This window comes from Fibroporia radiculosa (assembly GCF_000313525.1).
Source record: "Fibroporia radiculosa TFFH 294 genomic supercontigs, scaffold971, whole genome shotgun sequence".
In the NCBI taxonomy this organism is placed as follows: domain Eukaryota; kingdom Fungi; phylum Basidiomycota; class Agaricomycetes; order Polyporales; family Fibroporiaceae; genus Fibroporia; species Fibroporia radiculosa.
The window spans coordinates 87,162-101,035 of NW_012133250.1; the positions used below are offsets into that span (position 1 = coordinate 87,162).

General features: G+C 50.2%; 3 protein-coding genes across 3 annotated transcripts; 1 reads left to right on the forward strand and 2 right to left on the reverse strand.

The window, feature by feature from the left end:
- Nucleotides 1-1,202: 1,202 nt before the first annotated feature.
- FIBRA_01892 (uncharacterized protein) lies at nt 1,203-2,421 on the reverse strand (the record flags this gene model as incomplete). Its single annotated transcript, XM_012323760.1, has 4 exons — nt 1,203-1,396; nt 1,461-1,679; nt 1,729-2,057; nt 2,108-2,421. The coding sequence occupies 4 exons, from the start codon at nt 2,419-2,421 to the stop codon at nt 1,203-1,205; spliced, it is 1,056 nt and encodes a 351-aa protein (XP_012179150.1).
- A 465-nt stretch (nt 2,422-2,886) lies between these two features.
- Nucleotides 2,887-4,360, reverse strand: FIBRA_01893 (uncharacterized protein; the record flags this gene model as incomplete). The annotated part of the gene is made up of 3 exons (XM_012323761.1): nt 2,887-3,162; nt 3,215-4,199; nt 4,248-4,360. 3 exons carry the CDS (start codon nt 4,358-4,360, stop codon nt 2,887-2,889), a joined length of 1,374 nt encoding a protein of 457 aa, XP_012179151.1.
- A 650-nt stretch (nt 4,361-5,010) lies between these two features.
- FIBRA_01894 (uncharacterized protein) lies at nt 5,011-13,324 on the forward strand (the record flags this gene model as incomplete). Its single annotated transcript, XM_012323762.1, has 29 exons — nt 5,011-5,119; nt 5,172-5,380; nt 5,456-5,716; nt 5,772-6,071; nt 6,123-6,250; nt 6,313-6,711; nt 6,766-6,961; nt 7,015-7,125; nt 7,179-7,250; nt 7,307-7,492; nt 7,551-7,631; nt 7,680-8,121; nt 8,172-8,329; nt 8,384-8,449; nt 8,504-8,597; nt 8,658-8,761; nt 8,820-9,134; nt 9,190-9,331; nt 9,382-9,425; nt 9,969-10,364; nt 10,405-10,626; nt 10,678-10,782; nt 10,836-10,967; nt 11,023-12,249; nt 12,298-12,407; nt 12,477-12,606; nt 12,656-12,843; nt 12,899-13,119; nt 13,179-13,324. The coding sequence occupies 29 exons, from the start codon at nt 5,011-5,013 to the stop codon at nt 13,322-13,324; spliced, it is 6,294 nt and encodes a 2,097-aa protein (XP_012179152.1).
- Between the last annotated feature and the right edge of the window lie 550 nt (nt 13,325-13,874).

Here is a 13,874-nt window from a genome sequence, read left to right on the forward strand (position 1 = left end):
GTGGGGTGAGACCTCAAACGTCTGGTGAGCCTGTACTCAGTACATATTCGAAACTGTGGCAGCCGGCGAGTTCCAGCACATCCCCCCTTGCATTCAACCGTAGTCCGGTGATCGAGCCCCAAGAAAGGACAGGTTTTGAATCTCAGGCCCAACGGAAAGAACTGTTTGGACCCACTACTGGCACTATATTCATCCGAACTCCTACGCTGCCTAGTACTTTGGCGTTTTGACCTGTTGAACGTTGGCGGCATGAAAAGCGCGTTGGGAATACGATCTACCAATGACACAGGCGGCCCAGATATGGCTACTGATGACTACTCTGAGTTTCAGGCAGGCCCTGTATACTTCGAATACACAGCATACGACACTGCTACTGCGTTTAGCCAAGGCCGTCGAGAAAGCAGCATGCCAATTCCAAGGACAAGTGTGGCTGTGCGCTTTTCAAGTTCATTTCAAGTTTGTTGACATACAACGATGCCACACTGATATTCAGGTTGCCCGTGCGCACATAAGTGCAGGAGAGAATGCTGAAGGCCAAACCCTATTTCGAGCCTAAAACTTGTGCTTAGCTCTCAAATGAAGCAAGAGTCTCAGGCCGTCCCATGCGAATCTTGTAACAAGTCCTTCAGCAGAATAGATAGCGTGCTAAGGCTTCAAAGCAGCGTGGTGATTCGTGAGTAGCTTGTGCAGTGGAGTGATGACGGGCTGTAAGGTTTTTTTTGTTTTGTTTTTTTGTTGTTTTTCTTATGCTTCTATCACTGTCAAGTGTACTTCTCCACTTGAGATACCCATACTGTACCTTCTGATGGCCACGCATATACCTGCAGCATGATTTAGGATACCTAGGATGTATACTATTATATCCATTGTTCGCTCTGTCAGGCAGAGACAGGTTGACACCATGACAATTTCATGAGGTTGGTCAGCAATTCGTTGAGCATTTGACAGTTGTCATGCGAGGGCACAGCGCGTACCGAATCACAGACGACTTTGCGAACGACTGCTACCTTTCAAATCTAGAGGTACGCGCGTCGAATTGTTTTCATAATTTACATGTACATACATACGATCCCTCTCCGCGAGTCAATCCCCTACTCATCAGTACATCGATCCCCGGATTGTTCCTCTGGTAGCTTCTCTCTGCATCAAATTGAATATCCCAAAAACTCACGGTCTAGACCAGCACAGGATTGCTGCCCACACTATGAGCCGTAGACGAGTTTAGCGTTACCGTAGAAGATTGCGTCGATGCCTTCCTGTTCGATGCCCAGTTCGGCGAACGATTCACGAGCAAGTTCGTACCAATCGCTCGCTTTTGACGATACCTTGACAGCATACGAAGGAGAAGAGCCGAACACTATCCGCTGATAACCGAAAGCCTCAAGCACTGGGCTGACTGCTCGACCACAGCGACACAAACGTTAGAGACATGATTAAGGCAACAAAGATGCGGTACGCACTGTACATCTTGATCCTACGTTTCCACTCCGCACGCTGCTTCTGGCCTTCGGGGGAAGATGACGGGACAGAGTCGCCCCATGCAGGAGGAAGATAGTTCACGAACACGTTTCCAAACAGGGAGAGTGCGGCGGTGTGCGATTGATAGTTGCGGTATGATGTGTGCGTAAGCAGCTTCACAATGGGCAATGAAAGATCATCCGGAGGGGGCAGGATGTTCGCTGCAGATAGCTCAGCTTTGCTTGTGCAATATTTGAATGCGATACTTACAAACAACAATTTTGCCTTTGACTTCCGCTGACTGTTCCCTGTTTGTGATGCTCGTGAGCAGTTCTTCGAGAGTGTCCCAGCCTCCCTCCGTCGCCCGGATGTCGGTTTGGACGTCGATGTTCACGACGAACTCTTCCCTTAGAGCCCATTGAAGAGCCTCTCGTACTTTTGACTCGTTTCCAGTAAATACTACGGACGGGACGAGGGGCGGATTTGATCCTTTGGCAGAGACGAGATATGATGGTGGACTGAACTGGGTGTCGTCGTCTCCATCTACGATGGGTACTAAGATGGCGACCACAGGTACCTCGAAAGCTCCTGATCGGATGCTACAAATCCCCAATCAGTGCGGGCAGAGAGTACTCAAAGCAACACATACCGCTCCAGGACCATCTCCACATCTTCAGACTTTCTGTCCGATAAAGACAATACGACGCCTTTCGCGATACCATTGACAGTGGGCCCCGCCTGATTCTTCCACTGACTCAGATCGCCTTCCGAGGAGATGACATATGCGTCGATGAGATCCTTCGGCAACAGCGTGCTTGGACTGGGGGGGAGGGGAAACGCATCCGACGTGCCCGTGTTGGGGGGCGTAAACGCGGACAGTGGGAGACGGGGCAGAGGCTTGGCACCCTTGCGACGAGCACCGACGCTGGGCGAGAGGGGGGTCGGTGGAAGCGATACGTTCATGCTAGCAATATCTGGGAAAGTTGGATGTGCAACACTTCTGAAAAATGGGACGGAATGTTGACAGTGAGGATGGGCAGGAAGTAGTAGACTGTTGAGTCTCAGACGCCTCGATATCTTTCACAATGAAACCTTCATCATCCAACCCAGATCTCCATCATCGATGCATCATTTGACCCGTCGCGCATGTATCTGCGGAGTAATGTCGTCCTCAAGTCAGCGAGCCTGCGTGCTGTGCCATGCAAAGTCCTCGTCATGACGAAGTACCTGATCAGTGGAAGGAGTATATGACACGCCTGTAGATGGCGATTCCTCATGATCTGAGCATCTATCTTCCATGATACGCCCGAGACGCCTAGAGATGGCTCGATTTCTAATCTACTTTAAATTAGAATCTATTGATAATACATACAATCGTAGCACGACTTCAGTTACAGTACAGTGTCTCCGGGAGAGCAGTTCCAACAATCATGCGTACAAGCGAGGTAGTGTCCGGGAGGAAGATGGATCGCCGGGGCCGTCCTGGGTCGTATTTAGTCGGCGATGCAGCCAGACGGGTATGGGTGTAGGTGAGGGCACCCTCACTGGTTGCGGCGACGGTTCTCGTTCTGGCTGCGGTTCTGGTGGTGGAGGTGCCAACGTTGGCTCTGATGACGAGCCAGGGACTCGCACTGGGAGGGGCTCTGGCTCGCGCTCCTGCACTCGACTGGTCGCTTCCACCCACCGCTGAGTGCGCGTCGTATCCTACTTGGCCACGAGATCAGCTCGCGCAGGTATGAATACTCTATGGGCTCACCGTTGTGACAGATATGAAACTCTGACGGCCAGCTTCTGAATCCATGAACTTGTCGAAGGCATCGAGAGCGCGCTTGCGCTCTTCCTTCCGGCCTTCCTCGAAACCTTCCGCGTACCCATCTTCCAACCCGACCTTACGGCCCTCATCAAAGCCAATTCGACGGCCAGCACTATGTCCATCGGATCGACCGGCTGCATAGCCTTCCGCCCGACCTTCGTCGAACCCTTCAGAATGACCCGCTTCGAAGCCTTCTGCTCGTCCGTCCTCGAAGCCGTCCTCTCGCCCATCATTGTACCTCCTCCGTACCTCTAGCCGACGCCCTTCTTCCCTTCCCTCTTCCCTGACTTGGTGCTCGCGCAATGCCTGTTGCGCTCTCCGCGCAACGTCTCTCGCATCGGCAGCACTTTGTTCAGCATCTTTCCTCGTCCTATCAGTCTTCTGGAGCTCTGTTTCAACTCGGCGCAGCTCTCGCTCAGCCGATTCGTACTGCATCTGATAGCGTTTGATCTCTTCGCGAGCACGGGCCGCATCGAGCTCAGCTTGGTGTCGAGCAGTCTCGGCTGCAGCGACGCGCAGGGCGACTTCCCGTGCATGGCTCTCTGCGATGCGCGCTCGCGACTCGGCCTGGTCCGCCCGACGCATCTCAAATTCAAGGCGATCCCCTGTGCTCCGGAGGATAGCTTTGAGATGATGTGCCTGGCGCTCCTCTTCAGCCAGTACTAACGTCAGAATGCTGGAGGTGTCCGAATCTTTCGACTTCTTGCGTGACTCTTTGCCAGTACTTTCTCTACCGCTCGACTCTCGATCGCGGCTGTGCTCTCGCTGCGATGAGGCGCTACGTCGAGGTTTCTTTCTGGTCCCCATGAGAGTCGTGAGCACGACCGGATCGCGAAGGAACTCGCCAAGAGGAGAAGGTGAAGATGTCGCATCCCGTAGCTCATGCATCACGTCGTACCTGCCAGATGCAGGAGAACCAACAGATGACCTTACGTAGATGAGTGCGCAATATGAATAGTGCGATAAATGTGCTTACTCGTAGCCAGCGGTAGATGAAACGGAGGGCGCATATGGTTTCGGATGGTCCAATGTTGCAGGGACGGTCATGGACGTGGTGGTTGGGATGTCAACGTGGCCTTCGCCGAACATCAGATGCTGTGGGATGACAACGCACCCTCACCGTATGGGCGTGCCAGACTTAATAGGCTTGAGTTGCTGCGCCAGCAAGGCAGATGGACCAGGCGAAGATGGTGTTTTCAACGTGTTCGGCAAATGCATGTGGCCGCGGCGGTTGTGGACGAAATCTGCGAAGCGGGGCACAATACGGGATACGGAGCCGGAACAGTTGAACTGTATTTTCTTCGAAACATGACGGTAGACTGACTCGGAGTATCACTGGTGCATGTGAAGTCTTAACAGAAGTCAAACACTTGAAGTACTCATCAACTGGTGCTCATAGTGTGGCGATGCTTCGACCGGAGCTCCAAATATCGCCCAAGATTAGAGTCACAGATGCTTCAAATTGTAAGCCACGATATGCAGGAACGTGAATATTTGCCGAGCGATCGAACGAGCTCTTTGATAAGTAGTACATAGTTTAGCGATACGATCCACTGTCAGCAATTGGTGGCTGAATGGGATTAAGCTGTGGCTGCGCTAAGTTCGCGTCGCTCCGGAACTTGAACTTCGTTCTTGGAGCAAAGCAGTGTTGGAACATTATTCATTCTCTCCTCTACTACCGCAATCGTTCGGGCTAGTGCAAAATTCTTGATCTCTGGCCCACTTTGATCAATTAGAAGATGGAAGCGGTCCAGAATGGCGCTGTGCCAGCGCGAATTGACGAGGAGCACGCGCGCCGCCAGAGACGGGCGAATATGAAGGTTCTTAATGCAGCGCAGGCGGGCCAAGGTACGCCAGTATCGCATGAATGCGGGGGTTTCAAATAATATAGTTATCGCAGTGTCCTTCAAGTCCCTGGATTCATCTCTGAAGAGGCACACCGCACTTATCAAGCGTATTCGACTGTCGCTGGCCGTTGAGAATCGAGACCAAATCATCAAGGATATCGAGACACTCTCGCTCGAGAAATATGTGGATGAACTCGGAGGTGCTGTACTGGAGGGTATTGGGCGGTGCAAAACGGAGAAGGATGTCTGGAGCGCTGCAGAGGTATGTTTAACCCTGCCTTTCCTCGGGCGTCATGTCCCTCCCTGAGACTACAATGCCAATATATACTATGCATAGATCATTTCTCTACTTCATCGTCGGTTTCCGAAGACGTTTACTCCTAGTCTAATCTCATCTCTGTCCGTGGCAATGGCACCGCCTTCGCGTGCAGTATTATCTGCAATGAATCCAGAGCAACGTGAAAAAGAAGAGACAGCACGAGTCTCTCGTCAGCGGCCTGTCATTCGCGTATGTGCCGAGCTCGCTCTCGTTGGGATAATCAAAGATGGTCCCGACAGGAGCGGCGGGGAGTGGATAATGAAAGCTATGAAGGATGTGGTGCGTACTTTTCACCCTTCTATGTTCTCTTGATGCATTTACTAACAGCTTGTAGTTGTCCAACGATCCAAATCTCTATTCATTGCCTCTTCTTTCTACGTTTTTAAAGTCATTCGCACGCCCCTACCTAGGTCTCGTTCCTCCATCTTCGGCCAAGCAAATTTCGACTTCATCAGAACCGGGGACGCTCTCAGCTACTACTACGGGCGAAGCGAATGCAGATGTTAACGGCGATTTTCCTACGCCAGTGACAGAGGCGGATGAACTGGTCGAGAAGGAGGTTAGGGACAGGTTCAAGAAGATGTGCGAAGGATACTTCGACAATGTTTCAAAGAAACTCGTGAACGAACACAATGTGAATTCTTTTCCGTCTGTAATCGGACAGAAAGCTAACTCGTCTCCTTAGCGCCTGCAAGAGCAAGACCGGAGAAATCATGAAGCATACATTCGTTCAGGCGAAATATTTGAAGATCGGCAGCAGGCATACGAGAAAATGACCAAGAGTTACGAGAAGCTCCTCGCAAGCTGCCAGACGTGAGCGATATTGCTGATTATTCTTTACACTTGACACACCAACGTGACTATCTGTATGCTAGCCTGTCGGAGCTTCTCTACGTGCCGATGCCATCATTGAAGACCATGACCCAGAAATCAGAGTCGATCCTGATCGGAACCAACACGGGTTTGAACACGGTGGGTGCAGATGCGGAATCTGTGGTCGGCGGCAAATGGGAAGACGAAGAAGAGAGACGTTTCTTCGAGGACGTTCCCGATCTCAAGGATTATGTCCCACGTAGTGTTCTAGGCGTGGAGAATGGGGAAATCGATATGACCGAAGAAGAAAAGGAGAAGAGAGAGAAAGAAAAGGAGGACATGAAGAAACTGGAAGAAGAGCTGGCTGGCATGAACAGCAAGATTGAGGCAGATGCTATGACCAGCGCCAACGACGGGGGAGCTAGCACGAAGGGTGTTCAAGACGAAGAAGCTGAAGACGAGTAAGCTTCATGCTTTCCCTTAGAATTGGACATATGTTGATATTGGTTTGACAGTGTGCCAACGCCTACACCCGGGACGCCTAAGACGTCGCCGCCAACGACGCCCCAGCTTGCACCTCAGGGTCCATCACAACTGCTCGCCGCACTTCTTGCACGCTTACCTGACGCCACGAACCGTGCTCTAATTGATCAGGCTGCCGTTGATTTTGCTTTCTTAAACTCAAAGGCAGCTAGGAAGCGGCTAGTGAAGGTAAACCCCGTGAATGCGTTGCATATGCCGAACACCTGACAGAAGAGCTACAGTTCATGAGTCAAACACCTAAGAACCGGACAGATTTACTTCCGCATTACTCGAGATTAGTCGCGATCTTGAACAAGTACATGCCCGATATTGGATCCGAGGTTGTGAGCGTAGTGAGTGGGTTATCAGGTGCTCAGATGTACGCCCCGCTTCATACTATTCTCAGCTCGATGAGGAGTTTCGATATCTTCAACGTAAGAAGAAGGTCGTCAATGAATTGGCTGAAGTTAGGTTGAAGGTCAGTATTAATGTGACATAGATCTACCTATCAAGATTGATTTGACGCTGCGTCAGAACATAACTTTCTTGTCGAATCTTACCAAGTTCCGCGTCGTACCGCCTCATCTAATCTTGCACATGCTCAAAGTCTGCTTGGATGATTTCTCTGGTACCAATGTGGATAATGTTGCGTTACTGTTGGAAGGCTGTGGGCGATTTTTACTCCGAAGTGCGGAGACAAACGAGCCATTCAGCAAGATGGTCAGGCCTTACATACCATGAATTTATGGTGTTGACTGACTCCCTATTGACTTTCAAGCTTGAGCTTATGCGAAGAAAGCAGAGCTTGCAGCATTTCGACCAAAGACAGCAGCTGTTACTAGAGAACGCGTATTACCAGGTAGTTTTCCCCATCACTCCAGATGGAGTATACTGATATGTTATCTAGTGCAATCCTCCGGAGCGCGCTGCTAGGCATGAAAAGGAGCGCACTCCCATGGAGCTGTTTATCCGTCACCTCATATATGATGTCCTTACAAGGAAGACTATCGACAAGGTTCTGAAACTGATTCGCAAGCTCGATTGGAACGACTCCACCGTTCTTCGCACTTTGCATAAAGTATTCACAAAGCCCTGGAAGGTCAAATATGGGAATGTCCCTCTACTGGCCATGCTCACATATGACTTGCAACGATATCACCCTGCCTTCGCAATCGCTGTCGTTGATCAGGTCCTCGAAGACATCAGGAGAGGATTGGAACAGAACGCATACAGGATCAATCAACGACGAGTGGCCACAGTGAAGTATTTGGGTGAATTATACATCTATCGGTTAATTAGCTCTGGTATAATTTTTGACACCTTGTGGACGTTTGTGACTTTTGGCCATCGTAAGTGCCACGTTTGACCGTAGCGTCACATATTTCTAACCGGATTCCAGCTGAGGGAAGGCCGTTGCCTAGTCAACCATCTCCTATTGACATGCCCGATGACTTCTTCCGAATACGCCTTGTCTGTGTGATTCTGGATACATGTGGAATGTGTTTCGATCGCGGTACTCAACTTAAGAAGCTGGATGGTTTTTTGACCTTCTTCCAGGTCAGTTAATTCAATAATCTTACAGACGTAAGGCGCGACTAACAAATGCAATAGCTCTATGTCCTTTGCAAAGCCTCTCTTCCCATGGATGTTGAATTTATGCTTACTGATTCACTTGAAGTAAGTGTATATTCAAGCTGTTGATGAATAAAGTTATGAATTACAGATGTTTAGGCTGTCAGACCTAAGTTGACCATGTTCAAATCTTTTGACGAAGCTGTAGTGGCTGTCGATGAAATGTTCAATACAGTATATCAGAATGCCGGCGGTAAGTGCCAATGCAATCCGCAGTATGAGATAGTGATTATGATGGTCAACCATTTTGCAGTGACGGCCGGAGAAGATAGTGGCGAAGACAGCGGTGAAGAAGGGGATGGCAGACGCGATGAAATAGACGAGGATGATGACGATCAAGCTCAGCCTGAATCTCCAGTAATTGGATCTCGTTCATTTCTCGGCATTCCTTTTACTGAAGAGAGGATATGCACAGGTTGGCGAGCGTGCACCATCTCCAGAGGCCGTCGTACTCAAAACCGCTCAGGAAACATTAGGCCCTTCGGAGGAAGATGATGCTGAATTCGCCAAAGAATTTGCCAAACTGGTAACGGATACATCCGCTGAATCAAGGAAAGTCGACAAGAAGACCGCGCTTGCGTTGTGGGAATCTACTGTTCCTCCCCCAGTGTTGCGGAAGAGGCGGAACGATGACAACGATGACGATGGCGAGGCTGCCTATACTAATGGAGATGACCAACCTGGTGTCATGACATTCACACTGTTTACAAAGCGCGGCAATAAGCCACAGGTACGATCTTGAATCTATCTTTGTGAAGCTCGGTTAGCTGAGCTATGGTATGCAGACGCGCCAGCTTGCTATCCCCTCGGAATCTGCATTAGCGGTGCAAACCCGTACGGCTCAGATGCAAGATAAAGTCGAGCAACAGCATTTGAAGAAGCTGGTTCTGGATTACGAGCAGCGCGAGGAAGCAGAGGAGTTGAAAGGTGAAGCAATCACGACCTAGGCCTGCATCATTGTGCTAAATCGTTCTCAGCTCTCGAAGCACGCAACCGCAATGGCGCTATTAAAATACGCTACGTTGGTTGACGATTCGGGCCCGGTTTGCAGCCTTGCCTTCGCATATTCCTACATCTGGCCCTGATGCCTATCCTTCGCGCGCTGGGTGTTCCGCCCGCTCGCCGAGAGTCTGGCGTTTGGACAGACCGATGAGCAAAGGCCTGATACTACCTTGCTTATGACCGAGTCAGATATTTCTTGGCGTGGTGCAGTGTTCGACAGACCCTGCTCTCTGCATGCGTGGGTTGTTGATGCTTGTCCTTTGCAGGCTTCAGGGCGTACAGTATTCTTGTGCTTCCTGGCAGGACTCGCGACCGGAGTTTGGCCGCAGCAAATCTGTAGAGAGCATGGGATTAGTGGAGTGCTGTGGTACAGACTGGAATGTACATCATTGTGTCTATAGCAGTAAACCCAATAGCTATGAATTTACGCTGCGTATGCAGACCGACGATAGACTGGCGTGGCTCTAGACGCGATCCCAATTTCCGCGTTCAACGCGTCTGTGGCGTGGGCGCTTTTCACCTTGCCTTTGTACTCGACCTCTGATGCTTAATACTCCGATAGCAACATATGCAGGACACGGATGATTACTTCTTCGATGACTTCAATATCGATGATTCCGTAATAGCAGTCCTGGACGAGGCGGAGAACACTTACAATGAATCCCAGCGACTCACACAAGCGAGTAGCATTCGGAATCCTGACGTGCCTCCACCTCTTAAACGGCAAAAGCTAGAAGTTGGCTGGAAGCCCAAGCCCCCGCGCGTATCGTATACGAAGAGTTTTGAAGACTTACCGGAGATCTCGGTGCGCGGAGACGGTTTGTATGGCCTGGAGGACACTGGTCGGCGAGTCTCGAGCACCAGTCTTGTTCCCGTCCCAGGAGCAAGCTCAAATGGTCGCGCCTTTGCAAAACAGGCTATGATTTCCAACGTTCGTAGTCGGTCCCTCATTTGGAAAGTATGTTGCCTTAGAGTTAGTAACAGTTGTGGGCTCTTAGCAGCGTGCCGTATACCAAGCAGGACCTTCATCAGCATTCCACAGTCCAATCAATGCGCCTACGAAGGGTTCAGGGTCGAGTCGACTGCAGCCACGCAGACCTCCTGCCCTCGGAGCGCGAAACAATGCGCTGGTCGAGATCCAGGATGCTAGCTCCGTCGGCCAAGAGGTACAGGCTGGGTTACAGAGTGAATTGGAACATCTACGCTCTCAGTTCGAACAGGTTGGATTTTATCCCCCATGCGCGCCTGCCTATTCTCAGCTCTTTCTTCAGCTCAAGCAAGAGCAGGAGCTCACGCGTAAGTATCTCAAAGAAGCAGAGGATGCACGGTTCGCGAAAGAAGGCGAAGTTACAATTCTTCGAAAAGGCATTGAAAAGGTATTAGGACAGTTCTTCTCCACGAAATGACGTAGTCACAACATACTGCACAGAATGCACAGGAGCACGCGGCGGAAGTCGCTCGCATAAGGGCTGCGAAGGAAGCGGCAGAAGCTTTGCAGCAGCAGATTCGGAAAGAGGCTAAAGAAGAGATGGATCGTCTCAAGACTCAGTTCACTTTCAAAGTCCGTCTGATCTGGGCCTGAGTAAGCGAAGAGTTATGCTGACCTCAATGTTTAGCAACATGAACTCGAAACTTCTGGACGTAGTTCGCCATGGTCGGTACGATCCAAGAAGATCAATAGACAAGCACCCCCGACTCCTGTTAGGATGTCTTCTCAGATGCGACAATGGAATCCCAGAGGCACTTCTGGGGGAGCAAATGGACTCAGTCAAAGCAATCATCCTGAATCAGATCTATTCGGTGCACTGAGTCAAGCTATAGAGCGATCCAAGACAACCATTGGACGGACTCAGGACAAACCCAAGAAGACCACGACAATGCCAGGTTTTGTCAATGCGTTTAGCTCATCACCCACACAATCCCAAGTGAGCAAAGGATTGAAGGGCAAGGGTAAAGGGCGAGAGCGAAGCGTGTTCGGCAGAGATACACAAGAGCATGATTTATTTTTGCGACCTGCGCTACCGCAGCGGCGCTCCCCGCCACCTTTCCTTACCTCGTCTCCTCCATGTAGCCCTCCAAGCAGTCCTCTACCCGCGGGACGGTCAGCTAGACGTCACGTTGAAGGCCACGGTCACGAAGATGAACTTATTAGCTTGGCTCCTGTCCCGGGTCCTGCTCCCCGTGATGTTGAGATGCTTGACGAAACGAAGGATGATGAAGCGCTAATCGAAGAAGTCGAGGATATTGAACCTCCGGACTGGACAGCAGAGGTTCGTAGTTCCACTAGCGATTTTGTGTGTTCGACGATTGAACGTCCACCGTCTCACGCACAGATTCAACGACTTATACTAACACATAGGCTACCCTCCTCGGACGCATTGACTGTCCAGTTGATCATTAGCGCATCGCTGACGAATACGGCCCCTCCAGAGCGTATCCAGGAATACAACGGCTTGATGACAGAGCTCTTTGAACTTCTGGGGACCGCATCGACTGTTCTCAAAGACATTGATGAAACAAGCCAGTCTGTACTTAATACGCTGGTCACGATGATGGATATCCTTCAAGAAACCAGTACCTTGAGCCCCTTAACTGCCCTTGTCAACTTGATACGAGTTCTAGCAATCTCTTTGCCATCATTTCTTCGGCTGGTTTTGTCTTCCAGTTCGAACGACGTTGGGGATGCTCCTCCTTTGATACTCGTGGCAATATGCAATATGATTCGTGTACATGTCGTTACAATAGAGGATGAGAATGACACGCGGTGTGCACTGGCGACGGAGATATTGGGACTTTTGGAGGTTATTGCTTGGAAGACTCCCGAAGAGCTTGTCCATCGGCGAGTATATTTACATCAAGTGGTTTATACCATTTTCATATCCATCTTACAGATTATCTTTCATTCCACGAAGTCCTGGAGTGCTGTCAACATTGCTGGCATCCTCCCAGCCAACGTGGCTGCTACATCGTTCAGTGCGGATGTTGGCGATCCTTGCATCGCGTAAGTGGCCATTTTTTTGGATGGATGATGGACTGAACGAGGAGTGATTCTAGATAACACACTGTTTAGGCATCTTCTGTCTATGCCGTTGCAATCCCAACTCCCTTCGCTGCAGACGGATCGACAGGATCTGTCCGGCATTCCTCACATTGAAGCAATGGCATTGTATTTGATAGACCCAACGAGGGAGGGAAGGGATGTGAGTGTTCGCTATTGATGATTGTTTGTCGTTTAATAGCAGACTGCAGGCGGATGCGCTGAAGGAGGCAATCCTTACTTTCGTCGCGAGTCTGTCTGTAGCACACGCTGACGCCGCGACAATCTTGACTCAGTCGCGAACGCTGATACCGTCCATCATCTGTTTTCTGAACCAGCTGGTCACGCCGTTTTATGAAGAGGACTATGAGCTTATGCGTTCGCCGACTATGCTCGGATCGTATGCATGATTTCAATTTTTAGTATCTGGCGGCCTAGCTAATATACTGTCACAGAACTGTCGTGACGATAATCCGCACTGTATCATTATTTGCTAGCTTGGTATTTGGCGCCGGAAATTCGGCGCTTAATCTGCGCCAAAAGATCCTCCATGCACCGTACCCACAGTATCATGGCCTACAACATATGTTGAACGTGACGCTTGGCAGGCTGTGTTATGCAGAGCCACCACACGAGCTGTCTGCGAGCTTGCGAAACGATCTTGACCAGACTATGGGTATGTAACCCAATGTCAACATATTGTAGGATTCGAAACTGATCAGTTGTGTCATATAGATATGGCGAATCAGTTGTTCGAGCTGGTTGTGGCTGGTCCGGAGCATGAGATGGTGTGGGCAGCGTTCCAGTCTCAGCCGGACATCGATGACGATGAAGAGCGTGAAGCGAGGATACAGCATCCCCCAATGGATGACTCGGAGTGATCCTATCGTAATGTATGCATTAACGTACAGTATTATTCTTATATTACGCATTATGTAGGCAATGAGATTCTGCTGGGTACTCGAACCGACCCTTCCTTGCCATCCTCGTCGTACAGAGCAACTTTCATACCTTATGGCTTGCTGTGGGCCTTCGCTCAATTCTAAAATGTTATCGTGAGTCGTCAAGTAGAATCGATTATAACATCTGGATTCACATTGATGTTTCTTCTCTCAGCAACTTTGTTCCCTGCCAAGGGGTATTTTTGCTTCGTCCATATCCAACACCCGCGCGTTATTAAGCTGGGCTGAATCAGCACGAGGTTGGGTTCTGACTACTTCTCCAGCGTATCAGTATTGAGTGGCGCTCGCTATTAAATGTTGAATCCTGACCAACCTGAAGTCTTTGAGTCGTCTCGAGCGTCGGTCTTTAACTTCATGACTGTGCAGCACTATTGTTCACGGTTTCCCTTTGGTGACAGAGATCCACTATGAAAGGTGTGCTTTTCTCGCTCCCTGCTAGTTCGAGCGGCTGAGATCGGCGCTCAATCGC